This window comes from Pongo abelii, chromosome 23 (assembly GCF_028885655.2).
Source record: "Pongo abelii isolate AG06213 chromosome 23, NHGRI_mPonAbe1-v2.0_pri, whole genome shotgun sequence".
In the NCBI taxonomy this organism is placed as follows: Eukaryota; Metazoa; Chordata; class Mammalia; order Primates; family Hominidae; genus Pongo; species Pongo abelii.
The window spans coordinates 45,802,685-45,829,551 of NC_085929.1; the positions used below are offsets into that span (position 1 = coordinate 45,802,685).

Below are 26,867 nucleotides of genomic sequence, written 5' to 3' on the forward strand. Positions count from 1 at the left end.
TGTAAGGCTACATATCAAGACATATGCAATACATCAAGGTAAAAGTAAGGACATGGCCAGGTGTGGTGGCTCACGCCTGTAATCCCAGCACTTTGGGAGGCCAAGGTGGGTGGATCATGAGGTCAGGAGTTTGAGACCAGACTGACCAACATGGTGAAACCGTGTCTCTACTAAAAATACAAAAATTAGCCTGGCATGGTGGCGCACACCTGTAATCCCAACTAACTCAGGAGGCTGAGGCAGGAGAATCGCTTGAACCCGGGAGGCGGAGGTTGCAGTGAGCCAAGATTGCCCCACTGCACTCAAGCCTCGGTGACAGAGCAAGACACCATCTCAAAAAAAAAAAAAAAAAAAAAAAGCTAAGGGCATGATGGAGGGATATAAGAGGAAGCCAGAAGTGGGATCACATCTAAAATACACATTATGGATCTCTGTGTTTGTGCCAGAGGTGGTCCTCTCATTTGGTTCAGAGTTTCTGTGTAGCCAAATAAAAAAGATGAATATGGCTAAACATGGTTCATAATATCCACATGATAAAAGCAAACCAGTGGCCAGAAGGAGTCTGCTGTTCCAGAAATAAGGATTGAAAGACATTTCTCCCCAGGGGTCCTCCTCAAGGGGCCAGGGTCGTACAGCCGATGATGCCTGGAACATCAGCCCACAGTGAACACACAATGGCTATGTACGCTCAGTGCAGACCAAAGAACTCACAGCGACATGCTGATCGTGTGAGCTGTCTACAAGAGGCCTTTTAAAACGAGTGGGTTGAATGATATGATCACTGATTGCCAGTTTAATGCAAAAATCAAATCCAGAGTCTGAAAAGAAATGGGTTAACTTTATTTACAAAGAGTCCCCCATTGATTTTTTTTTTTTCAAAATGGAACTTGTAGTAAGCAGCAGAAAAGACTCCAAGATTTTGCTCACATACCTGGAAGGGCAGATGGTCTCTGCTGCCAGGTAAAACCCAAGATGTACTCTAACTTTTGTGGAAGATTAGGAGGACTTGAGGAGGAGGAGAATGGAGGAAGCAGGAGGAGAAGAGAGAAGTTGGGTGGGACAGTTTTGCCTTGATGGTGTTTAAAGGTCTGTGTTCCCCCACTAGCCTGGAGGCAAAGCATATGTCTCCTCCCCATGTGCTCTGCCTGGAGGCAGAGCCTAGCATGGAGAAGATGCTGAGTCGCGTTTGTCAGATGAGGGCATGAAAATAGTGGACCCAAACGAGGACATTACAGCTGCATTTTCTTTCTTTATTTTTGAGACAGAGTTTTGCTCTTGTTGCCCAGGCTGGAGTGCAATGGCGCAATCTCAGCTCACTGCAACCTCCGCCTCCCGTTTTCAAGCGATTCTCCTGCCTCAGCCTCCCGAGTAGCTGGGATTACAGGTGCCCACCACTACGCCCAGCTAATTTTTGTATTTTTAGTAGAGACTGGGTTTTGCTATGTTGGATAGGCTGGTCTCGAACTCCTGACCTCAAGTGATCCTCCTACCTCGGCCTCCCAAAGTGCTAAGATTACAGGTGTGAGCCACTGCACCTGACTTATTATTATTTTTTGAGACAGGGTTTTGCTCTTATTGCCCAGGCTGGAGTGCAATGGCGCGATCTCAGCTCACTGCAACCTCTGCCTCCCAGATTCAAGTGATTCTCCTGTCTCAGCCTCCCGAGTAGCTGGGATTACAGACACCCGCCACCATGCCTGACTAATTTTTGTACTTTTAGTAGAGATGGGGTTTTGCCATGTTGGCCAGGCTAGTCTCAAACTCCTGACATCAGGTGATCCTCCCACCTCTGCCTCCCAAAATGCTGGGATTACAGGCATGAGCCACTGTGCCTGGCCTACAGCTGCATTCTCAATGACTGCCTGCCTTGCCTATTATGGGCAAAGAAGTTATGCCCTCTCTTTGACATAAGTTCATATCCTGATCTTTTGTGCTGTCATTGATTGTTGCAAAACTACCCTGCCCAGGTGACAGGATGTTTGGTCCAGAGGGTCAGCTAATATGAGCTTGGGGCGTGAGTGCAGCCTCATGTCCCTGGGGCAGGAGCCTGGGTACACAGCCTTTGGGTCGTGAAGGCCCCTTGCTGTGCTTCTCCACAAGGAGCTGTGGGGGAAATGCCCCACAGAATGGGAGCTGGCTGGGCAGGGAGGTCTGGCAGGTCCTGCTCCCGCTCCTGCTGCTGTGTGGCCTAGGCCTGGTGAACTCCTATGCATCCCTGCTGGGGCTGCAGGTGGAGATGGCAAATCCAGCCTCCCACTGGCTCTCGGTCTCCATGCTGGGCGTCTGCATTCACTGGTGCAGCAGCCTGCCAGTGGGTGGGGGTCTCATCCTCATCCTGTCCCGGAGACTGTGCATAGAGGTGATGCTGCCTGTCCAGCGGGCCTTGTGGCAGCAGCTGACTGTTGTGTGGATCTGGAACCTACAGCTGTTCACCACCCTGATCCATGGAGCCTGCCGCTGCATCTCGCGACTCCTGCAACACCTGCGATGGGAGGCTGGCCTGGCCGTGGTCTCCATGGCCCATTGGGCCTACTACAGCCTGGTGGGCTTCCGCCATGATAACAGCAAGGTGTTGGAGCTACTGCTGCAGGCCGTGCTACAGCACATGGCCATGTCCCTGCTGGCCTGCTGCCTGGACAGGCTGTGGGTGGCCATGGGACGGGTGGCCCAGGCCATGCGGGGCTATGGCCTTCAACCCCTGGAGAGGGCCAGGCTGTGCCGGGCAGCCTCCACAGACCTGGATGCAGTCACCATTATCCTCCCAGCGACCACCATCCCTTTCAGCCAGCGCTTCCCCGGACCTGACCCGGCCACCGTGAGTAGGCTCTCGCCAGCCTCCATGAGCCTGTGCATAGTGGTTGGGGTCAAGGATGAGCGAGGGAGAAGGCTGTGGCTATGGGGCCACCAACATATCCCTTAGCACCAGGTTCCGGAGCAGTAGGACAAGCAAGATGGCCTTGAAGTCTTCATCCAAGCAGGCCCTCACACAGCAGCTCAAGACGACCTGTCTCCTCATCATTCTTCTGTATATCTGTGCCGCGTCTCTCTTCATGCAGAGCTTAAAATAAAGCGATTAACTGTGGCCCGGCCCCAGGTATGCTCCCTGCCTAGCGTTGTCAGGGGGAGATAAAATGGTGACAGATCTGTCCACTTAGGCTTTTACTGGGCCGAGGGGCAAGGTGGGTGGTTCCCAGTATGCAACACACATGCATACCAGGGGCTGGGCTGGGGGACCTAGTCTCAGCCCTGTCACTACTGTGTATCCTTGCGGAGGTTCCTTCACCCTTCTCAGCTTCAGTTCCCTTTCCTGCAAAATATAGATAATAGGACTCTGAGGAGAAGGGATCTATAAAAAAGTGTCGTTTATGAATTGTAGCATGCTCTTCCCCCTCTAATTACTCGAACAAATAGTGCACAAAACCTTCTTCCTTTTTTTTTTTTTGAGATGGAGTTTCACTTTTGTTGCCCAGGCTGGAGTGCAATGGCACGATCTCAGCTCACCACAACGTCTGCCTCCCGGGTTCAAGCGATTCTCCTGCCTCAGCCTCCCAAGTAGCTGGAATTACAGGCATGTGCCACCACACCCCGCTAATTTTTGTATTTTTAGTAGAGACGGGGTTTCTCCATGTTGGTCAGGCTGGTCTCCACCTCTTGACCTCAGGTGATCCACCCACCTCGGCCTCCCAAAGTGCTGGGATTACAGGCGTGAGCTACCACGCCCGGCCACCTCTTTTCTATTAAAGGACATAAAAGAAGTCCTGAATAAATGGAGAGACATCACCAGTTCATGGATGGCCTGACACGTCTTTAAAATGTCAGTTGTGGCCGGGTGCGGTGGCTCACGCCTGTAATCCCAGCACTTTGGGAGCCAAGGCGGGTGGATCACCTGAGGTCAGGAGTTCGAGACCAGCCTGGCCAACAAGGCAAAACCCCATCTCTACTAAAAATACAAAAATTAGCCAGGTGTGGTGCCACACGCCTGTAATCCCGGCTACTCGGGAGGCTGAGGCAGGAGAATTGCTTGAGCCCGGGAGGTGGAGGTTGCAGTGAGCCGAGATTATGCCACTGCACTCCAGCCTGGGCAACAGAGTGAGACTGTGTCTCAAAAAAGTAAATAAATAGGCCAGGCGCGGTGGCTCACGCCTGTAATCCCAGCACTTTGGGAGGCCGAGGCGGCAGATCACCTGAGGTCAGGAATTCGAGACCAGCCTGACCAACATGGTGAAACCCCATCTCTACTAAAAACACAAAAATTAGCCAGGCGTGGTGGCGCGCGCCTGTAATCCCAGCTACTCAGGAGGCTGAGGCAGGAGAATTGCTTGAATCCGGAGGTTCAGTGAGGTGAGATCGCACCACTGCACTCCAGCCTGGGCGACAGAGTGAGACTCTGTGTCAAAAATAAATAAATAAATAAAATAAAAATAAAATGTCAGTTGTGGCCAGGTGCGGTGGCTTACGCCTGTAATCCTACCGCTTTGGGAGCCTGAGGTAGGTGGATCACCTGAGGTCAGGAGTTCGAGATCAGCCTGGCCAACATGGTGAAACCCTGTCTCTACTAAAAATGCAAAAATTAGCTGGGTGTGGTGGTGGGCGCCTGTAATCCCAGCTACTCGGGAGGCTAGGGCGGGGGAATCGTTTGAACCCAGGAGGCGGAGGTTGCAGTGAACCGAGATTGTGCCACTGAACTCCAGCCTGGGCAACAAGAGTGAAACTCTATCTCAAAAATAAAATAATGAAATAAAATAAAATAAAATAGTCATCTCCATAGTAATCTTTAAAGTCATTAGAATTTCAACCAGAATCCCAAGGGATTTGGACAAGAGGTGGGGGGATGGGGTGACTCATACATTGATTCTAAAATGTATATGGAAGGCCAGGCATGGTGGCTCATGCCTGTAATCTCAACACTTTGGGAGGCTGAGGTGGGAGGATCACTTGAGCCCAGAAGTTTGAGACCAGCCTGGGGAACATAGCAAGACCTCATCTCTATTTTTTAAGAATTAGCTGGTCATGGTGCTACATACCTGTAGCCTCTGCTACTCAGGAGGCTGAGGAAAGAGGATCACTTGAGCCCAGGAGTTCAAGGCTGCAGTGAGCCAAGATGGCACCACTGCACTCTAGCCTAAGGCAGAGCAAGACCCTGTCACAAAAAAAAAAAAAAAAAAAAAAGATATGTCCACCTACAACCTGTGAATGGGGGTGGCTGAGATATGAGAATCGCTCGAACCTGGGAAGTGGAGGTTGCAGTGAGCTGAGATCATGCCACTGCACTCCAGCCTAGGTGACAGAGCGACACTGTCTTAAAACAAACAAACAAACAAGAGTTCAGTGGAGGAAGGAACTGCAGATGGAGGAATGTGCCAAGACCCAGCTCGATGTCCCTCTAGGCCCCTAGTACTGGTGGATTTTAATCAGTAGAATAAAGCTATTTAATCTGTGGTGTAAGAGCCCCCTGGCTGCCGGGTGGAGAACAGATTCAGGGTAGCTGGGATTCTCCATGTTGGCCAGGCTGGTCTCGAACTCCTGACCTCAAGTGATCCACCCGTCTCGGCCTCCCAAAGTGTTGGGATTACACCTGCCTGTAGTCCCAGCTACTTGGGAGGCTGAGGCAGGAGAATTGCTTGAACCCGGGAGACGGAGGTTGCAGTGAGCCAAGATTGCATCATTGCACTCCAGCCTGGGGGACAGAGCCAGATTCCATCTCAAAAACAAAAGAAAAAAAAAAAAAAGAAAACCACATTCATCACCATCAGAGCTCTTGGGTATCCAGGTGTATTGTCAACAAGCAGTAATATTTTGAAAGGAAAACAGATGTGCTGTCATCCAGGCTTTGGCGTTCCACTTACAGAGCACAGGCAGAGTAGACGTAGCATAATTCTTAAGGGCCTTCAGATTTTCAGAATTATCAACGAGCAGTTGGCTTCAACTTAAACTCACCAGCTACACCAACTCCTGACAAGAGAGTTAGCCTGTCCTTTGAAACTTTGAAGCCAGGCATTGATTTCTCCTCTCTAGCTATGAAAGACTTCCTGGCATTTTCTTTTGATATAAAGCTGTTTCATCTACATTGAAACTCTACTGTTTAGTGTAGCCACCTTCATCAATGATCTTAACTAGACCTGGATAACTTGCTGTGGCTTCTCCATGAGCACCTGCTGCTTTACCTTGCACTTTTATGTTATGGTGACAGTTTCTTTCCTTAAACTTCATGAACTAGCCTCTGCTAGCTTCTGCTTTTCTTCTGCAGCTTCCTCATCTCTCCCAGCCTTCAGAGAATTGAAGACAGCTAGGGTCTAGGGCCTTGCTCTGGGTTAGTCTTTGTCTTTTTTTTTTTTTTTTTTTTTGAGACAGAGTCTCGATCTGTCACCCAGGCTGGAGTGCAATGGCTCACTACAACTTCTGCCTCCCGGGTTCAAGCAATTCTCCTGCCTCAGCCTCCCGAGTAGCTGGGATAACAGGTGCCTATCACTACACCTGGCTAATTTTTTGTATTTTTAGTAGAGATGGGGTTTTGCCATGTTGGCCAGGCTGGTCTCAAACTCCTGACCTCAGGTGATCCTCCCACCTCGGCCTCCCAAAGTGGTGGGATTAGAGGTGTGAGCCACCATGCCCGGTCTAGTCTTTGGTTTAAGAGAATGTTGTGGCTGGTTTGATCTTCTATCCAGACCACTCAAACTTTCTCCATATCAGCAATAAGCCTGTTTCACTTTCTTATCATTCATGTACTCATTGGAGTGGCACTTTTAATTTCCTTCGAAAGCTTTTCCTTTGCATTCACAACTTGGCTAACTGCATAGTGGAAGAGGCCTAGCTTTCAGCGTATCTCAGTTTTTGACATGCCTTCCTCATTAAGCCTAATCATTTCCAGCTTTTGATTTAAAGCAAGAGACATGTGACACTTCCTTTCACTTGAACACTGAGAGGCCATTGTAGGGTTATTAACTGGCCTAAATCCAGCCTGTCTCGGTTGTTGGCATGCCCTCCTCACTAAGCTTAATCATTGCTAGCTTTTGATTGAAACTGAGAGACAGGACTCTTCCTTTCACTTGAACACTTAGAGGCCATTGAGCAGTTATCAGCTGGCCTAATTTCAGTACTGTTGTGTCTCAGAAAATAGGGCTGCCATAGACAGGGAAAGAGACAGAGAAATGGTGAGTCAATAGAAGAGTCAGAACACACACGTTTATCAATTAAATTCACCATCTCAGGCTGGGCGCAGTGGCTCACGCCTGTAATCCCAGCACTTTGGGAGGCCGAGGCAGGGGGATCACGAGGTGAGGAGATCGAAACCATCCTGGCTAACACGGTGAAACCCCGTCTCTACTAAAAATACAAAAAATTAGCCAGGCATGGTGGTGGGCACCTGTAGTCCCAGCTACTCTGGAGGCTGAGGCAGGAGAATGGCGTGAACCCAGGGGGCAGAGCTTACAGCGAGCCGAGATCGTGCCACTGCACTCCAGCCTGGGCGACAGAGCAAGACTCTGTCTCAAAAAAAAAAAAAAAAGATGGCCTGAGTCTCCTTCCACGTACTTACCTTTTAGAATTCTGATGGGTGATGGGCCATGTTTCTTTGTCTTCCTTTTTTTTTTTTTTTTTTTTTTTTGAGACAGAGTCTTGCTCCATCTCCCAAGTTGTAGTACAGTGGCGTGTTCTCAGCTCACTGAAACCTCCGCCTCTCCCCAGTTCAAGAGATTCTCCAGCCTCAGCCTCCTGAATAGCTGGGATTACAGGCACACGCCACCACACCCAGCTAATTTTTGTAATTTTTTAGTAGAGAAGGGGTTTCACCATGTTGGCCAGGCTGGTCTTGAACTCCCGACCTCAGGTGATCTGCCCTCCTCGACCTCCCAAAGTGCTGAGATTACAGGCGTGAGCCGCTGCACCCAGCCCCATGTTTCTAATCCAACCAGAACCTCCTGCTATGTTGTTGCTATCATCTGAATGTTTGTGTTCCCCAAGATTCATATATTGAAACCTAATCACCAGTGTGATGGTGTTGTGGTAAACTGAGGAATGGAGAGACTGATATGAGAGTACAGGAGGATTTTTTTTTTTTTTTTTTTTTTGAGACGGAGTCTCACTCTGTCGCTAGGCTGGAGTGCAGTGGCGCGATCTCGGCTCACTGCAACCTCCGCCTCCCAGGTTCAAGCAATTCTCCTGCCTCAGCCTCCCGAGTAGCTAGGACTACAGGCGAGCGCCACCACACCTGGCTAATTTTTTGTATTTTTAGTAGAGACGGGGTTTCACCATGTTAGCCAGGATGGTCTTGATCTGAGTACAGGAGGATTGTTTATTTCAGGTACGCACCAGCTCAGTGGACTCACATCCAAAAAGCTGAGCCTAGAACAAAGACAGAGTGGAGTTTTTATAAGCTGGCTTACAAAAGTAAAACAAAAGCAGCTAATCATATGATAGGTCACATAATCTATAGCATAGCATAACTTATGGCCTTGCATAGCCGGTGGCTTTGTAGCTGCATTGAAAGAAAAACAAGAACTGGCTAAATACAGACATTTGTAAAACTTAATCATGCTTAAGAAACCACGGAAAGGAGTAACAGTAAAAGAATTTGTCTTTCTCTCTTTTTCTTCCTTCAACTTTGCTCTGGAGGAGAGGTGTCTGGAGCCCACTCCTTTGGCCTTGGCTTCTCAAACAGTGTTATCATATAACTGTCCTTGAAGTGAGCTTGCTGTACTTTCCTTTGCTAGGCAGAGGAAAACTTATTTTCCTTTTAACCCTTGCCTTGCCTGTTACTTTTCTTAGAGTGAATGAATGCATATTTATTTTTAAATTTCTGCCTCAATGGTATTGTTACGGGAAAGGGGTCCAGATCCAGGCCCCAAGAGAGGGTTCTTGGATCTTGCACAAGAAAGAATTCAGGGTGAGTCCATAGAGTAAGGTGAAAGCAAGTTTATTAAGAAAGTAGAGGAATGGGCCGGGCGCGGAGGTTGACGCCTGTAATCCCAGCACTTTGGGAGGCTGAGGCGGGTGGATCACGAGGTCAGGAGACAGAGACCATCCTGGCTAACACGGTGAAATCCCGTCTCTACTAAAAATACAAAAAATTAGCTGGGCCTGGTGGCAGGCGACTGTAGTCCCAGCTACTTTGGAGGCTGATGCAGGAGAATGGCCAGAACCTGGGAGGCAGAGATTGCAGTGAGCCGAGATCATGCCACTGCACTCCAGCCTGGGCGACCGAGTGAGACCCCGTCTCAAAAAAAAGAAAGTAGAGGAATAACAGAATAGCTACACCATAGACAGAGCAGGGCTGCTGCTTGCCCATTTTTATGGTTATTTCTTAATTATATGCTAAACAAGGGGTGGATTATTCATGCCTCCCCTTTTTAAAATTTTTTTTATTTTTTACTTTTTATTTATTTATTTAAGATGGAGTTTTGCTCTTTCACCCAGGCTGGAGTGAAATGGCACAATCTCGGCTCACTGCAACCTCCACCCTCCGGGTTCAAGCGATTCTCCTGCCTCAGCCTCCCGAGTAGCTGGGATTATAGGCACCGGCCGCCATGCCTGGCTAATTTTTGTATTTTTATTTATTTGTTCTTTTTGAGACAGAGTTTCGCTCTTGTTCCCCAGGCTGGAGTGCAGTGGCACAATCTCAGATCACCGCAACCTCCGCCTCCCGGGTTCAAGCGATTCTCCTGCCTCAGCCTCCCGAGTAGCTGGGATTACAAGCATGCACCACCACACCTGGCTAATTTTTTTATTTTTAATAGAGATGGGGCTTCTCCATGTTGGCCAGGCTGGTCTCGAACTCCCGACCTCAGATGATCTGCCTGCCTCAGCCGGCCAAAGTGCTGGGATTACAGGCATGAGCCACCACGCCTGGCCAATTTTTGTATTTTTAGTAGAGACAGGGTTTTGCCATGTTGGCCAGGCTGATCTTGAACCCCTGACCTCAGGTGATCCACCCACCTCCCAAAGTGCTAGGATTACAGGCGTGAGGCACTGCGCCCAGCCTATTTTTTTTTTTTTTTTTTTTTTTTGAGATGGAGTTTCATTCTTGTCACTCAGGCTGGAGTGCAATGGTGTGATCTCAGCTCACTGCAACCTCCACCTCCCTGGTCCAAGCAATTCTGCCTCAGCCTCCCAAGTAGCTGAGATTACAGGTGTGTACCACCACACCCAGTTAATTTTGTGTTTTTACTACAGACAGAGTTTCACGATGTTGGCCAGGCTGGCCTCGAACTCCTGACCTCAGGTAATCCGCCCACCTCGGCCTCCCAAAGTGCTGGGATTACAGGCATGAGTCACCGTGCCCGGCCATGCCTCACCTTTTTACATACCATACAGGGTAACTTCCTGTCGTTGCCATGGCGTTTGTAAACTTTCATGGCATCGGTGGGAGCATAGCAGTGAAGGCCACCAGAGGTTACTCACCATCTTGGTTTTGGTGGGATTTAGCCGACTTCTTTACTGCAACCTGTTTTATCAGCAAGTTCTTTATGACCTGTATCTTCTGCCGTCCTTCTATCTCATCCTATGACTTAGAATGCCTTAATCATCTGGGAATGCAGCCCAGTAGGTCCCAGCCTAATTTTACCCAGCCCGTATTCAAGATGGAGTTGCTCTGGTTCACATACCTCTGACAGTATTGCCTTTGGAAGGTGGGGCCTTTGGGAGGCCCTTGTGTATGTAATTAGTGCCCCAGAGAGAGCTGCCTTGCTCGCTTCCACCATGCGAGGATACAGTGGGAAGGCACCAGGTGGAATTACGAAATGGGCCTCACCAGATGCTGAGTCTGCTGGGGCTTGATCTTTGACTTCCCAGCCTCCAGACCTGCAAGAAATACATTTTTGTTGCTTATAACCCATCCAGTCTATAGTATTTTGTTATAGCAACCCAAACGGAATAAGATAGTTATTAAAAACAAAACACTCGATGGCTGCCCTCCTGATAAATATAGAGGAAAAGCAGAAATTCATCCCTTTGTAATCTCTAACTGAGTCAGTCAAGGATCACCTAGAGATGCTAAAACCATTGAGGGAAATACAGATGTGAAACACCGTGCCCGATCAATAATCTTTATAATCCCAACACTTTGGAAAGCCAAAGCAGAAGGATTGTTTGAAGCCAGGAATTCCAAACCCACCTAGGTAACATAGAAGACCTTGATTCTATTAAAAAAAAAAAAATTACCCAGGTGTGGTGGTGTGCACCTGTAGTCCTAGCTACTGAGGAGACTGAAGTGAGAGGATTGCTTGAGCCCAGGAATCTGAGGTTACAGTGAGCTATAATCATGTCATTGTACGCCAGCCTGGGCAACAGAGTGAGACCCTGTCTACCAGAAAAAAAAAAATTCTCACTTTTAAAGTCAAAGTTGGACCTGGGGGGAACATTCTCACTTTAAATATAATGATGTAGGTAGGTTAAATGTGAAAGGATTGAAAAAGACATATTGTGAAAACACTAGTAAAAAGAGTGTGGCTGGACTATAACCCAATCACTTTGGGAAGCCAAAGTAGAAGGACTGCTTGAGCCCAGGAATTGGAGACCAGCCTGGGCAACATAATAAGACCTCATCTCCATTTTATTTTATTTATTTTATTTTTTTTTAGACTGAATCTCACTGTGTCACCCAGGCTGGAGTGCAGTGGTGTGATCTCAGCTCACTGCAACCTCCGCTTCTCAGGTTCAAGTGATTATCGTGCCTCAGCTTCCCGAGTAGCTGGGATTACATGCACGCGCCACCACACCCGGCTAATTTTTGTATTTTGTTAGTAGAGATGGGGTTTCACCATGTTGGCCAAGCTGGCCTCAAACTTCTGACTTCAAATTATCTGCCCGCCTCGGACTCCCAAAGTGCTAGGATTACAGGCTTGAGCCACTGCACCCAGCCTTATTTTATTTTTTAATCCTTTTAAAAAATAAAGAAGAAAGAGTGGCTATATTAATATCAGGCAAACTAGGTCTCAGAACAAGTCAAATTTGCAGGCATAAACAGGGACACTACCTAACAACAAAAGGGTCAATTCACCAGGAAGACATAACAATCCTAAATGTGTATGTACCTAACAACAGAGCTTCAAAATATATAAAGCAAAACACTGACAGAATTAAAAGGAAAAATGCACAAATCCACAATTATAATGAGACTACAACACTCCTTTTATAGCAATTGATAGAAAAGTAGAAAAAAAATCAGCAAGAATATAGAAAAACTGAACACCACCAGCTACCAACTGGATCTAATGGACATGGACGTTTACAGAACACTCCACAGTAAGTAGAATACACGTTATTTTCAAGTACACAAGCAAAGCAGAATACACATTGTTTTTATGTGCATATGCAATATTCACCAAAAATAGACCATGTCCTGCCTCATAAAACAAACTTCAACAAATTTATTTATTTATTTATTTATTTATTTATTTATTTATTTATTGAGACAGAATCTTGCTCTTTTGCCCAGGCTGGAGTGCAGTGGCGCGATCTCAGCTCACTGCAAGCTCCACCTCCGGGGTTCACACCATTCTCCTGCCTCAGCCTCCCGAGTAGCTGGGACTACAGGTGCACGCCACCACGCCTGGCTAATTTTTTTGTATTTTTAGTAGAGACGGGGTTTCACTGTATTAGCCAGGATGTTCTCGATATCCTGACCTCGTGATCCGCCTGCATCAGCCTCCCAAAGTGCTGGGATTACAAGCATGAGCCACCGCGCCTGGCCAAATTTATTTATTTATTTATTTGTTTGTTTATTTTTGTGTTTTTTTTTTGAGATAGAGTCTCACCCTGGAGTGCAGTGGCGCGATCTCAGCTCACCGCAACTTCTGCCTCCCAGGTTCAAGCAATTCTCCTGCCTCAGCCTCCCAAGTAGCTGGGATTACAGGTGCACGCCACCATGCCAGGCTAATTTTTGTATTTTTAGTAGAGACAGATTTTCACCATGTTGGCCAGGCTGGTCTTGAACTCCTGACCCCAGCTGATCTACCCACCTCTCCTTCCCAAAGTGCTGGGATTACAGGCATGAGCCACCGGGCCCAACCAACAAATTTAACATAACTGAAAATATATAAATAATGTTTTCCTACCAAATGTTAAAGCACCAATTCTCAGAGTATGGGTTTCAGACTCCTAGGGTTCCTGAGATACTTTCGAGCGAACTGCAAAGTCAAAATTATCTTCACAATAATACCAAGATATTATTTGTCTTTTTCCCTGTGTTGACATTTAAACTAATGATGCAAAATAATTGTAGGTAAAATTTCTGGCTCCATGGTATGACAAGGCAGTGGCACAAACTACATATGTGGTTATTATATGCTTCACCTCCCTGCTCTAAAAGTAAAAAAACAAAAACAGTTTTACTTAAGAATGTCCTTGAGGCCAGGAGCAGTGGGTCACACCTGTAATCTCTAATCCCAATCCACTGGGAGGCCAAGGCAGAAGGCTCACTTAAGGGCAGGATAGCAGTCTGGTCAACATAGTGGGACTCTGCCTCTACAAAAATATTAAGAAATAAAAATTTAAAAATTAACCAGGCACAGTGGCACGTGCCTGTGGTCCCAGCTACTCAAGTGGCTGAGGCGAGAGGATCGATTGAGCCCAGGAGGTTGAGGCTGCAGTGAGCTGTGATAGCACCACTGCACTCCAGCCTGGGTGACAGAACGAGACCTGACTCTAAGAACAAAAAGAAAAAAAAAGTTACAATGGAGAAAATTTTAAAACCACAGTTTGGCTATCAGTTGTTCTTTCAAATAAAAATGATGTTACATTTAGCTGGGCACAGTGGCTCACACCTGTAATCCCAGATACTGTGCCTGTGGTCCCAGATACTTGGGAGGCTGAGGCAGGAGGATCACTTGAGCCCAGGGAGGTCGTGGCTACAGTGAGCTGTGATTGTGCCACTGCACTCCAGCCTGGGCAACAGAGCGAGACTCCGTCTCAAAAAAAAAAATAGCCTGGCATGGTGGCATGTACCTGTAATGTCAGCTACTGAGGAGGCTAAGGCAGGAGAATCGCTTGAACCCAGGAGGTGGAGGTTGCAGTGAGCCGAGATTGTGCCACTGCACTCTAGTCTGGGTGACACGGCAAGATCCATCTCAAAAAAAAGACCCGTTCCCAAGGTTGAGATTTAACTAATAATTTTTATTGTTATATCAAGGACATCACCTCCATTTAATTTTTAATTTTTCTTTTTTATTTTTTTAACACACAGGGCCTTGCTTTGTTGCCCAGGCTGGAGTGCAGTGGTGCAAACACAGCTGACAGTAGCCTCAAACCCTGGGCTCAAGCAATCCTTCCACCTCAGCTTCCCAAGAAGCTGGGACTATGGGCGTGTGACACCATGCCAAGCTAATTTTTTTTTTTTTTTTTTTAACTTTTAAAAATTTTTGTAGAAATGGGAGTCTCACCATATTGCTTAGGCTGGTCTCGAATTCTTGGGCTTAAGCAATCCTCCTGCCTCGGCCTCCCAAAGTTGTGGGATTATAGGTGTGACCACTGCAGCCAGCTTTTATTTCTAATATGGTGAGTATTGATAACTCTTTGGGGATGCTCAATAATTTTTTTCTTCTTTTTTTTTTGAGACGGGGTCTAGCACTGTCACCCAGACTGGAGTGCAATGGCATGATTTCAGTTCACTGCAACCTCCGCCTCCTGGGTTCAAGAGATTCTCCTGCCTCAGCCTCCTGAGTAGCTGGGATTACAGGCACCTGCCACCATACCCGGCTAACTTTTTGTATTTTTAGTAGAGATAGGGTTTCACTGCGTTGGCCAGGCTGGTCTCGTACTCCTGACCTCGTGATCCGCCTGCCTCAGCCTCCCAAAGTGCTGGGATTACAAGTGTGAGCCACCGCACCCGGCAATAATTTTTTAAGGTATAAAAATGTCCAGAGACCAAAAAGCTCAAGAACCACTGCTTTAAATACATAAATGATATCAAACTATTTATATTATTTCAAAATTACTTTTTAAAAAATTCAACACAGAGCATAAGCTCCATGAAGCAGAGGTTTTTCTTTTTGTTTTATTCATTGTGGAAATTAAGTCCCTAGAACAATGCCTGGAACATAGTGGGTATTCAATAAATACTGATTCAATGAATAAAGAATTATATTTTGGGTAAAACCATTCTGATACATGGACCTCAAACTCATTCTACTGTTCAGTATTCTATTATTCCTGAAGATGAAAATATCACAATAACACTTCTATTAATGAACATTAATGAACATTTGTTCATAATTTTTCATGGACATTTTTATACACAGGTAAGAGTTTCTCCAGGGTATATACCTAAGAATGAAACTGTAGTAAGTAAATCTTCTGGCCAGGCACGGTGGCTCATGCCTATTGTAATCCCAGCACTTTGGGAGGCCGAGGCGGGTGGATCACAAGGTCAGGGGATCAAGACCATCCTGGACAACATGGTGAAACCCTGTATCTACTAAAAATACAAAAATTAGCCAGGTGTGGGGGCGTGCGCCTGTAGTCCCAGCTACTCAGGAGGCTGAGGCAGGAGAATCGTTTGAGCCCGGGAGGTGGAGGTTGCAGTGAGCCAAGATCGCACCACTGCACTCCAGCCTGGGTGACAGAGCAAGACTCCATCTCACAAAAAAAAAACAACAAAAAAAAACAAAAAAAAACCACTGGTCTTCATGTTGTTCTTTTCCACCAGCAGAGTTTGAAAGTTTCTCTTGCTCTACAGCCTCAGAATCTAGCATTTTCACCATATGGTGGGTATAAAATGGTATCTCACGATGGTTTTATTTTTTATTTGCCTGACTACTAATAAGATTGAACACTTTGTCATGTGTTTACTGGCCATTCTTAGGCCCTCTGTTCTGAAATGCCTGTTCATTGGCCAGGCGCAGTGGCTCATGCCTGTAATCCCAGCACTTTGGGAGGCCGAGGCAGGCAGATTACTTGAGGACTGGAGTTTGAGACCAGCCTGACCAATATGGTGAAACCCTGTCTCTACTTTAAAAAAAAAAAAAAAAAAAAAAAATTAGCCAGGCGTGGTGGCGGGCGCCTGTAGTCCCAGCTACTCAGGAGGCTGAGACAGGAGAATTGCCTGAACCCAGAGGCAGAGGTTGCAGTGAGCTGAGATCGTGCCACTGCACTCCAGCCTGGGCGACAGAGTGAGAGCCTGTCTTAAAAACAACAACAAAAAGATTTGCACTCAATTTTGTGTCTTCTCTATTCTCTATCACGTGACCCTTCCTTATCCCCAAATCATAAAAATATTCTATTATTCCCTCTCCTTCTCTCTCTTCTTTCCTTTCTTTCTTTGTTCACAGTAACGTATCTCAAGGCATTACATCATTCTCATTACCCAGCTCATTCTTCAGCTCTATCCATCTTACTGTTTTCTCCTCCTATTGCGTTCTTTATTTCAATGTTTATATTTTCCATCCTTAATATTTCTACTTGATTCTCTTTTATTATTTCACGTTATTTTATTTATTTATTTATTTATTTAGAGACAGAGTCTTGCTCTGTTGCCCAGACTGGAGTGCAATGGCGTGGTCTCGGCTCACTGCAACCTCCATCTCCTGGGTTCAAGCAATTCTCCTGCCTCAGCCTCCTGAATAGCTGGGACTATAGGTGCCCACCACCATGCCCAGCTAATTTTTTTTATTTTGGTTTTTTTTTGTGAGACAAAGTCTCACTCTGTTGCCCAGGCTGGAGTACAGTGGCACGATCTCTGCTCACTGCAACCTCCGCCTCCTGGGTTCAAGTGATTCTCCTGCCTCAGCCTCCTGAGTAGGTGGGATTACGGGTGTGTGCCACCACACCCCGCTAATTTTTTGTGTTTTTAGTAGCGACAGGGTTTCACCATGTTGGCCAAGCTGGTCTTGAACTCCTGACCTCAGGTAATCTGCCTGCCTCGGCCTCCCAGAGTGCTGGGATTACAGGCATGAGCCACTGTGCCTGGCCTTCTCTATTTGGAATGTTTTTAATGTTTCCATTGAGCATATTCATTCTGCAGGAATTTTGTAGATAATCTTTATTAAGTTGAGGATTTTTTTTAGCTTAGTAAGAGCTTTTATATTGAGTGTACTGATTTTACTGTGTACTTTTACTGCATTTGCTAAAATGATCATATAGTTTTTCCCTTCTAATCTATTCATATGATAAATTATATTTATAGATTTCCTAATAATGAACCAAACTGCATTTCTAGGATAAACCCAATTTGTTTATAATGTATTATATTTTTATACATTCCAGGATTGTTTGTTAATATTTCCTCAGCATTGATTGCACTGACATTCATGAGTGAGATTGGTCTGAACTTTTTCTTAAACTAGGATAAAACTAGGAAAATATTCCCTCTTTTTTTTTTTTTTTTTAATGGAAACAGGGGTCTCACTTTGTTGTTTAGGCTGGTTTCAAACTCCTGGGCTCAACTGATCCTCCCGCCTCGGCCTCCCAAAGTGCTGGGATTACAGGCATCCATCATGCCATGCCGAGGCTGTTAAAATTTCAAGGTACTAGGGAGCAACAGTTTTTAGGGAAGCTATGTTTTCAGGGCTCACTCATTTCTCTAGGTTCATGCCTTCTTTCCTTTTTGTGCTTTTTGTTGTCCATTCATTTTTCTCCCCTAGCATTTAAAGTTTTCAGCTATCTAGACTTCCATATGGCTAGTCTTGTTCTTTTTTTTTTTTTCCTTCATAAAGAATCTTTCTTTGAGGATTCCAAACATTTATTTTAGTCTTTTATCTTTCTATAAATTCATCTCATCTGCAGTTACTTCATTTTCTTTTTCTTTTTTCTTTTTCTTTTTTTTTTTTTTGAGGCGGAGTTTTACTCTGTCGCCCAGGTTGGAGTCCAATGGCGCGGTCTAGGCTCACTGCAACCTCCGCCTCCTGGGTTCAAGTGATTCTCCTACCTCAGGCTTCCGAGTAGCTGGAACTACAGGTGCTTGCCACCATGCCTGGCTAATTTTTGTATTTTTAGTAGAGATGGGGTTCCACCATGTTGGCCAGGCTGGTCTCAAACTCCTGACCGCAGGTGATCCGCCCGCCTTGGCCTCCCAAAGTGCTGGGATTACAGGCGTGAGCCACCACGCCAGGCCTGCAGTTACTTCGTTTTCTGCTTGTTGTGATTGGTGAATTTGCTGCCTCTCAATTTCAACAAGGCTTCTGAAGTTTGGGTTGCAGCTTCCTTTGCAATGGCAGGGTTTTGTTTTTCTTAATCCTTTCCCTTCCCTGTGTGCTCACCCTCCCTCTCCAGCAGAGTTACTCCTGCTTCCGCCAGGCTTCCAGAAACCCATCTCACAATGATGTCTAGGGCCCCTTCCCATGGACACATTGGGGACACTGCAGCCTCAGTGGCAGATTCAGAGGGAGGTTTGTTTCAGTATTCTGTGGGTCACCAAAATCTGTCCTTCCCTCCCTGAACCAAGCACTTTGTCTAAGTCAGAGTCCCAGGCAGAGATTCCCTGCAGTTTTATTTTTTGCTTCCATTCCCAATAGTGGAGTGCCACCCCTGTTGCCAGCTTCAGGCAGGAGGCTGACTTGGCTTCTGTCTCTTGTGGAGAATTTTAATCTCATTACCCTAAAAAAGGAAGATTTGGTGGCTGTGTGGACCCAGTGCCCAAGTGCTCATGGCTTCAGCCATTTCCCTGCTTTCAACTCCACAGAGTTGCTCATTTTTGAGCATAGCTTGGTCTGTTTAGTTTTGCCTTATGTTTTATCTGCAATTGCTTTGGGTAAGATGCAGACATTTCTCTTGACTTATTAGGCTTGTTATGTATTCCATTGCAAATGACAAATTACTTTAACACTTGGTGGCTCAAAACAACAGTCATTATATATGCATATATATATATATATATATATACACATACATATATATATATATATATATATACACATACATATATATATATACACATACATATATATATATATACACATACATATATATATATATATATACACATACATATATATATATATACATACATATATATATATATACACATACATATATATATATATACACATACATATATATATATATATATATACACATACATATATACACACACACACACACATATATATATATATATATATATTTTTTTTTTTTTTAAGGCAGAGTCTCACTCTGTCACCCAGGCTGGAGTGCAGTGTCGTGATCTCGGCTCACTGCAACCTCCGCCTCCCAGGCTCTAGCAATTCTCCTGTCTCAGCCTCCTGAGTAGCTGGGACTACAGGTCCTGCCACCATGCCCAGCTGATTTTTTGTATTTTTAGTAGAGACAGGGTTTCACCATATTGGCCAGGCTGGTCTCAAACTCCTGAACTCAAATGATCCACTGGCCTCAGCCTCCCAAAGTGTTGGGATTACAGGCCTGAGCCACTGTGCCCGGCCTGTATATTATATTATATGATATTCTATTCTAGTATAGTCATGATGGGCTTCATTTGGGGAAGGCTCAGCTGGGTGATTCTTATTTTCAAAGTGGCATCAACTGAGGTCACTTTTTGGTATTCAGTTGGTTACACGAGTTAGTCCCGAGAGCTCAAGATGCTGGTGGTGACGGCTAGAAGGCTGGAATCCCCTGGGCCGCTTGGCTAGAGTATTTACATGAGGTCTTGGTGGTCTCAAGATTTCTTTCGTGACAGCTCAGGACTGAGAGTGTTCCAAGAGATGAAAATGGAAAGCAAATATTTTCTTAATGCCTGGGCCAGGAAAATGGCCCAATGCTGCTCTGTTAATCAATCACAAGCCTCCCCATATGCAAAGAGAGGAGTTTCAAGGAATTTGTGGCCATATTTCACCTGCTACCCTTGCTTATTATTATCCCCCCACCCCTGCCCAGGACTTTGAGATCCTTTAGGGCAGAGATCATGTGTAATGTCACTGTTGGATCCCAAGGGTCTTCAACGACCTGGCTCACAGTGATGTTACACAGGCTTGCTGCCAACTAGATCCTGTGTGTACTCCCTTCATCCCTTTTTGAAAAAAGAATAGGATTGCTGGGTCAAATGGCACATTCTTCAGTCAATTGAAACACACTACCAAGCAGCTCTCCAACTAGGTACCTCTGGTCAATGTTTATTATTATTATTTTTGTTTGTTTGTTTGTTTGAGAGGGAGTCTCGCTATGTCACCCAGGCTGGAGTGCAGTGGTACAATCTCGGCTCACTGCAACCTCCGCCTCCCAGGTCAAGTGATTCTCTTGCCTCAGCCTCCCAAGTAGCTGGGACTACAAGTGCACACCACCACATCCAGCTAATTTTTGTATTTTTAGTAGAGATGGGGTTTCACCATATTGGCTAGGCTGGTCTTGAACTCCTGACCTCAGGTGATCCGCCCACCTCGGCTTCCCAAAGTGTTGGGATTACAGGCGTGAGCCATCATGCCCAGCCCCGCTGGTCAATTTTTAAGATTATATTTATGCTGGGTGTGGTGGCTTACTCCTCTAATCCCAGCACTTTGGGAGGCTGAAGAGAGCGAACCCCTTGAGCTCAGGAATTCAAGACCAGCCTGGGCAACATGGCGAGACCCCATCGCTACAAAAAATAAAAATAAAAAAATTAGCTGGGTATAGTGACACACACCTGTAGTCCCAGGTACTTGGGAGACAGAGGTGGGAGGATCACTAGAGCCCAGAAGGTTGAGGCTCCATTGAGCCTTGATCGCACCACTGCACTCCAGTCTGGGCGACATCGAGATCTGGTCTCAAAAAAAAGAAAAGAAAAGAAAAGAAAAAGATTATAATCATGCTGTGGCTCATGCACTGAAATATGGTGAATGCATCTCCCTTCTGTTAGGCAACTCCAACTTCACATACAGAAAACAGAACTAGCACCTTGGCTGCCAGACCAGCCTCAAGAGGGCAGGAGAGAGGGAGCAAAGGCCCATTGCATTTCAGCTGGGGCTAGGAATTCCAACTACCGGGCATGGTGCAGGCAGCTCTGTGTTTGCAAAAGCTTGTCCTGCAAAGACCAGCCTGACTTTCTCATTTGGCCTCAACGCTAACACAGAACACACAAATCCAGATGGTAGAGGAGGATGTTTCTACAATTTGCAATGACGTAAAGTATATTTATATACTTCCCAATGGTATAAAGTAGAAGTTCACGGGTGAGCCTGAGAACCTACCCACCATTCATAGCTTTGTGTTTCTAAGAAAATGCCTACATACCTTGTTATACTGTTAAAGAAAAAATTATTCAACGATATGTGTTAAAGCATGATCAGAAAGACTTTGCGCAAGACCATCGTTATAGACACAGGAACCACTGCAATGAAGTCTTGCAATGGGAGCGAGAGATTGGGCTTAACTCCAAACATGGCCAAGTGTGGGGGCCAATGGATGGAAAATTACTAAGAGGAAGCATCAGTGGTAAGGCAGATTCTGGCTAAACTGACCTAACGGGATTCTTGCTGAAGACAAGCCCGGGTAATCAGACATCACCAGGAGTAGAGGATGAGAAACCTGATCAGATATGGAGGTGATCCCATGTGGGGGATGAGGGGTTCTTGCTAAACTGACTTAGGAGGGTTCTTTGCTAAAACTGGATTTTACAAGGAAGTGCATAGGGGGGCTTAATAGAGGATCCAGAAGCCTGACTAAAGTTTGGCAATGCAAAGAATCTTTGTCAGTACATACCCACCTTGAAAACCAACCATGAAGCTGCAGCTAATAACATTTACTGATCCCATTCTTTGTATCAGGCACCATTCTAAGCATCTCTTACGCATTCTCTCAGTTAATCTCGACAATAATCCTCCGAGGTAGGTACTATGCTTATTTCTGTTTTCCAGATGAGGGAATAGGCTCAGAAAAGTGAAGCCATTTGTCCAAGGTCCCACAGTGAGTCAGGATAAGGGAAGCCAAGGCTTCTATCCATCCCCCCAAAATATTTGCACCTGAAATTCAGGATGCTAAACACCATGCTTTCTGAGATTTAATGTATTAGTATGATCAAATCTTAGGGGCAGAGGGTTAGGGACAGTCCAGTTATTCAGCCATATACCCCCATGACTAAGACAAAGCCTAATGTAGGGTGGACTTCGAATAAAGGCTTATTGAATTAATAAATGAAGGAGGCTGGGCGTGGTGGCTCACACCTGTAATCCCAGCACATTGGGAAGCCGAGGCAGGTGGATCATGACGTCAGGAGCTCGAGACCACTCTGGCCAACATGGTGAAACCCTGTCTCTACTAAAAATGCAAAAAATTAGCCAGGTATGGTGGTGTGCGCCTGTAATCCCAACTACTCGGGAGGCTGAGGCAGGAGAATCGTGTGAACCTGCGAGGCAGGGGTTGCGGTGAGCTGAGATTGTGCCATTGCACTCCAGCCCGGGCGACAGTGTGAGACTCCATCTCAAAAAATAAATAAATAAATAAATGGAGGAATATTGTCACTGAAAGACCAGCCTGAGCAACACAGTGAGACTTCATCTCTACAAAAAAAAAAAAAAAAAATGAAGTAAGCTCAGTGGCATGAGTGCACAAGTCTGTAGTCCCATCTACTGGGGAAGCTGAGGCAGGAAGATGGCTTGAGCCCAGGAGTTCAAGGCTTCAGTGAGCTACGATTGTGTCACTTGACTCCAGCCTGGACAACAGAGCAAGACCCTGTCTCCAAAAAAAAAGGTGTAACTTAATGCAGTGAAAATCACCTCTTGTGTGGATAGTCCTGCAAGGTTTTTTTGTTTGTTTGTTTGTTTGTTTGGAAACAGAATCTCACTCAGTCACCCAGGCTGGAGTGCAGTGGTGCAATTTCGGCTCACTACAACCTCTGCCTCCCGGTCAGTTTAGGCGATTCTTGTGCCTCAGCCTCCTGAGTAGCTGGAATTATAGGCACACACCACCATGCCTGGCTAATTTTTGTATTTTTTGTAGAGATAGGGTTTCACCATGTTGGTGAGGCTAGTCTCCAACTCCTGGCCTCAAGTGATTTACCTGCCTTGGCCTCCCAAAGTGGTGGGATTACAGGCATGAGCCACCACACCTGGCCTGTTCTGCAAGTTTTGATAAACAATTTTTTTTTTTTTTTTGGAGACGGAGTCTTGCTCTGTCTCCAGGCTGGAGTGCAGTGGTGCGATCTCAGCTCACTACAACCTCTGCCTCCCGGGGTTCAAGTGATTCCCCTATCTCAACCACCCGAGTAGCTGGGACTACAGGTGTACGCCACCATGCCCAGCGCCCAGCTAATTTTTTTTTTTTTTTTTTTTTTTTTTTTGAGACAGAGTCTCACTCTTGTCATCTGGGCTGGAATGCAGCGGCTCGATCTCGGCTGACTGCAACCTCCGCCTCCCAGGTTCAAGTGATTCTCCCGCCTCAGCCTCCTGAGTAGCTGGGATTACAGGCCAGGCTGGTCTTGAACTCCTGACCTCGTGATTCGCCTGCCTCAGCCTCCCAAAGTGCTGGGATTACAAGCTTGAGCCACCATGCCCGGCTGCTAATTTTTTGTATTTTAGTAGAGACGGGGTTTCACCATGTTGGCCAGGATGGTCTCAATCTCCTGACCTCGTGATCCTCTCACCTTGGCCTCCCAAAGTGCTGGGATTACAGTCATGAGCCACCGCGCCCAGCTGACAAACATTTTTTATTTTATTAATAAAACATGTTTTATTAATAAAATAAATTAACAATTTTATTAATTTTGTAACCATTCCCATAAATAAGATATGGAATGATTCTATCATGCCTCCAGATTTCCCCGTGCCTCTTAGTAGTAAATCTCTGCCCACCAATCCCCTGGCAACCGCTGATCTTTTTTCTGTCCTTAACAGTTTTGTCTTTGCAAAAATGTCACATAAAGGGAATCCTGCAGTCTCTAGACATTTGAGTCTGGCATCTTTCACTTTGCATAATACATTTGAGGGTCACCCATATTGTTGAGTGTATCCACCGTTCGTTGCTTTTTATTCCTGAGTAGTGTTTATTCCTGAGTAGTGTACCACAGTTTATACCCTCCCAACTTGAGGAGCATTTGGGTTGTTTCCAGGTTTGGGTTATTACAAATAAAACTGCTCCAATCTCTGTTCAGGGTTGGGCTCAGTGGCTCATGCCTGTAATCCCAACGCTTTGGGAGGCCAAGGCGGGCAGATCACCTGAGGTCAGGAGTTCAAGACCAGCCTGGCCAACATGGTGAAACCCCGTCTCTACTAAAAATACAAACATCAGCCAGGCATGGCAGCGGGCACCTGTAATCCCAGTTACTCATGAGGCTGAGGCAGGAGAATCACTTGAACCCAGGAGGCGGAGGTTGCAGTGAGCCAAGATCGCACCACTGCACTCCAGCCTGGGTGACAAAGCGAGACTCCGTCTCAAAAATAAATAAATAAATAAAAGAAATAAAACTCTGTACAGGTTTTTTTATGAGTAAACTTTTCACTTTTTTTTTTTTTGAGACTGTCACCCAGGCTGGAGTGCAGTGGTGCCATCTCGGCTCACCGCAACCTCCACCTCCTGGGTTCAAGTGATGCTCCTGCCTCAGCCTCCCGAGTAGCTGGGATTACAGGCACACACCACCACGCCTGGCTAATTTTTTTTTGTATTTTTAGTAGAGACTGGGTTTCTCCATGTTGGTCAGGCTGTTCTTGAACTCCTGACCTCAAGCGATCCACCGCCTCAGCCTCCCAAAGTGCTGGGATTACAGACATGAGCCACCGTGCCCAGCCTAGCCATATTAATAGATGTGTAGAAGTATCTCATTCTAATTTTAATTTGTACTTCTCTTTCTCTCTCTCTTTTTAACAGAGTCTCACTCGGTTGCCCAGTCTGAAGTGCATTGGTGCAATCCTGGCTCACTGCAGCCTTGAATTCCTGGGCTCAAGCAATCCTTCAGCCTCAGCTTCCCAAGCAGCTGGGATCACACATAGCACACCCAGGTCATATTTCTGACTAATGATGTTGGGCATCTTTTCTTTTCTTTCTTTCTTTTTTTTTTTTTTGAGACAGACTCTCGCTCTGTTGCCCAGGCTGGAGTGCAGTGGCGCGATCTCGGCTCACTGCAAGCTCTGCCTCCGGGGTTCACGCCATTCTCCTGCCTCAGCCTCTCGAGTAGCTGGGACTACAGGCGCCAGCCACTACACGTGGCTAATTTTTTTTTTTTTTTTTTTTTGTATTTTTAGTAGAGACGGGGTTTCACCATGTTAGCCAGGATGGTCTCAATCTCCTGACCTCATGATCCTCCCGTCTCGGCCTCCCAAAGTGCTGGGATTACAGGCGTGAGCCACCGCGGATGTTGGGCATCTTTTTATGTGCTGAGTTGCCGTGTGTATATCGTCTTTGGTGAGGTGTATAACTATTCAAATCTTTTGCCCATTTTTTAAAAAGTGGGTCCTCTCCTTATTATTGATTTTGAACGTTCTTTATTTGGGATGCAAGTTCTTTAGATCTATGCTTTGCAAATATTTTCTCCCAGACTACCGTTTGTCTTTTCATACATTCTTTTAACAATGCCTTTTAAAGAGCAGAAGTTCTTAATTTTGATAAAGTCCAGTTTATCAATTGTTTCTTTTATGAATCATGTTCTTCAAGTTTTTTTTTTTTTTTTTTTTTTTTTTTTGAGACGGAGTCTCGCTCTGTCGCCAGGCTGGAGTGCTGTGGCACGATCTCGGCTCACTGCAACTTCCACCTCCTGGGTTCAAGTGATTCTCCTGCCTCAGCCTCCCGAGTAGCTGGGACTACAGGAGCGTGCCACCACGCCTGGCTAATTTTTGTATTTTTAGTAGAGACGGGGTTTCACCATGTTGGCCAGGATGGCCTCAATCACTTGACCTTGTGATCCACCCACCTTGGCCTCCCAAAGTGCTGGGATTACAGGTGTGAGCCACTGCGCCTGGCCTTCTCTTGTGCTTTCTTCTAAAAGTTTTATATAGTCATAGTAGACACCTTATAAGTGTGCTGGATTAAATGCAAAAATGTATGTAAAGCCCTTAGCACACGGCCTGGTAGAGACTAAACAATCAGCTGAACCTAAGATGGACATTGACTATGTAATTTTTATAAGGAGCACCCTCAGGCCCAGCACACATTTCCTCCACACAGATGTTGTGTCCTGTCATCACAGAACGGCAGGATACCAGAGAAGCAAAAGCCTCCACCCACATCCTCATCCAACCTGCTCCTGGAACCAGTGAAGGTAACTGCAGACATAGAGAGGCCATAGAGCTACCGGGCAGCAGGAGAGCCAGCCCTGCAAGGTGGCCCTTCCCCTGCAGGGAGCAGTCCTCCATCTAGCCTCCATGGAAACCTGGAGGTCTAGCCCAAGCTGTGATGGGGTGATGGGGACTAGGCTCTGTTTACTGAGCACCTACTGTGTGCCAGGCCCTTGGGTAAGGCATTGAATAAGTTAGACAACACCTGGGCCTCGGGAGCTCACAGACTAGCAGCAGAAGAGGCCATGAACAAACGATTGCGTAATTAATTGCTAGATTCAGGAAAGGGGCAACGTTCTGGGGTAGGAGGGGATGGGGAAGAGGAAGTCTCAGCCGCCGCCTCTGTGCCAGGCCCCTCCAGGCTGGGGGTGGGAGGGTGCGCGGGCACAGGGACACACATGACGTCATCGTAAGAGGCAGGGGAAGGGTGGTCCTGGGAGGTGGGGGCTGCTCTGGACGGCTGTAAGAGAGGGTCATTCACTTGTGGTTCATTCATTCGAGAAATATTCATGCAGCGCCTACTGTGTACCAAGCACCCTCTAAGAAGGACGAACATCGCTCCTGCCCTCTCATTATATTTGGGGCCGACAAAGCGGCAGGAAACAGCCAAACAAATCAAGCATGAAGATGGTTTCAGCAGAGCCGACGGCTCGGAGGGGCTGCGACCGGGGCAGGGGACCGGGGATGAGGGGCAGGGACACGGCCCACACTTGCTGCACACGCACCGCCCTCCCCCCAATACTTTGCAAAGAGGTCACCGCACTGGCTGCGAGC

The 26,867-nt window shown here is 46.3% G+C and overlaps 1 protein-coding gene across 1 annotated transcript; it reads left to right on the forward strand.

Annotated features, from left to right (window-relative positions):
• Window positions 1-1,940: 1,940 nt before the first annotated feature.
• LOC129052668 (uncharacterized) lies at window positions 1,941-26,077 on the forward strand. The gene is made up of 3 exons (XM_054543475.2): window positions 1,941-3,094; window positions 24,691-24,821; window positions 25,984-26,077. Exon 1 carries the CDS (start codon window positions 2,237-2,239, stop codon window positions 2,918-2,920), a length of 684 nt encoding a protein of 227 aa, XP_054399450.2. The 5' UTR covers window positions 1,941-2,236; the 3' UTR covers window positions 2,921-3,094; window positions 24,691-24,821; window positions 25,984-26,077.
• The last annotated feature ends 790 nt before the right edge of the window (window positions 26,078-26,867 follow it).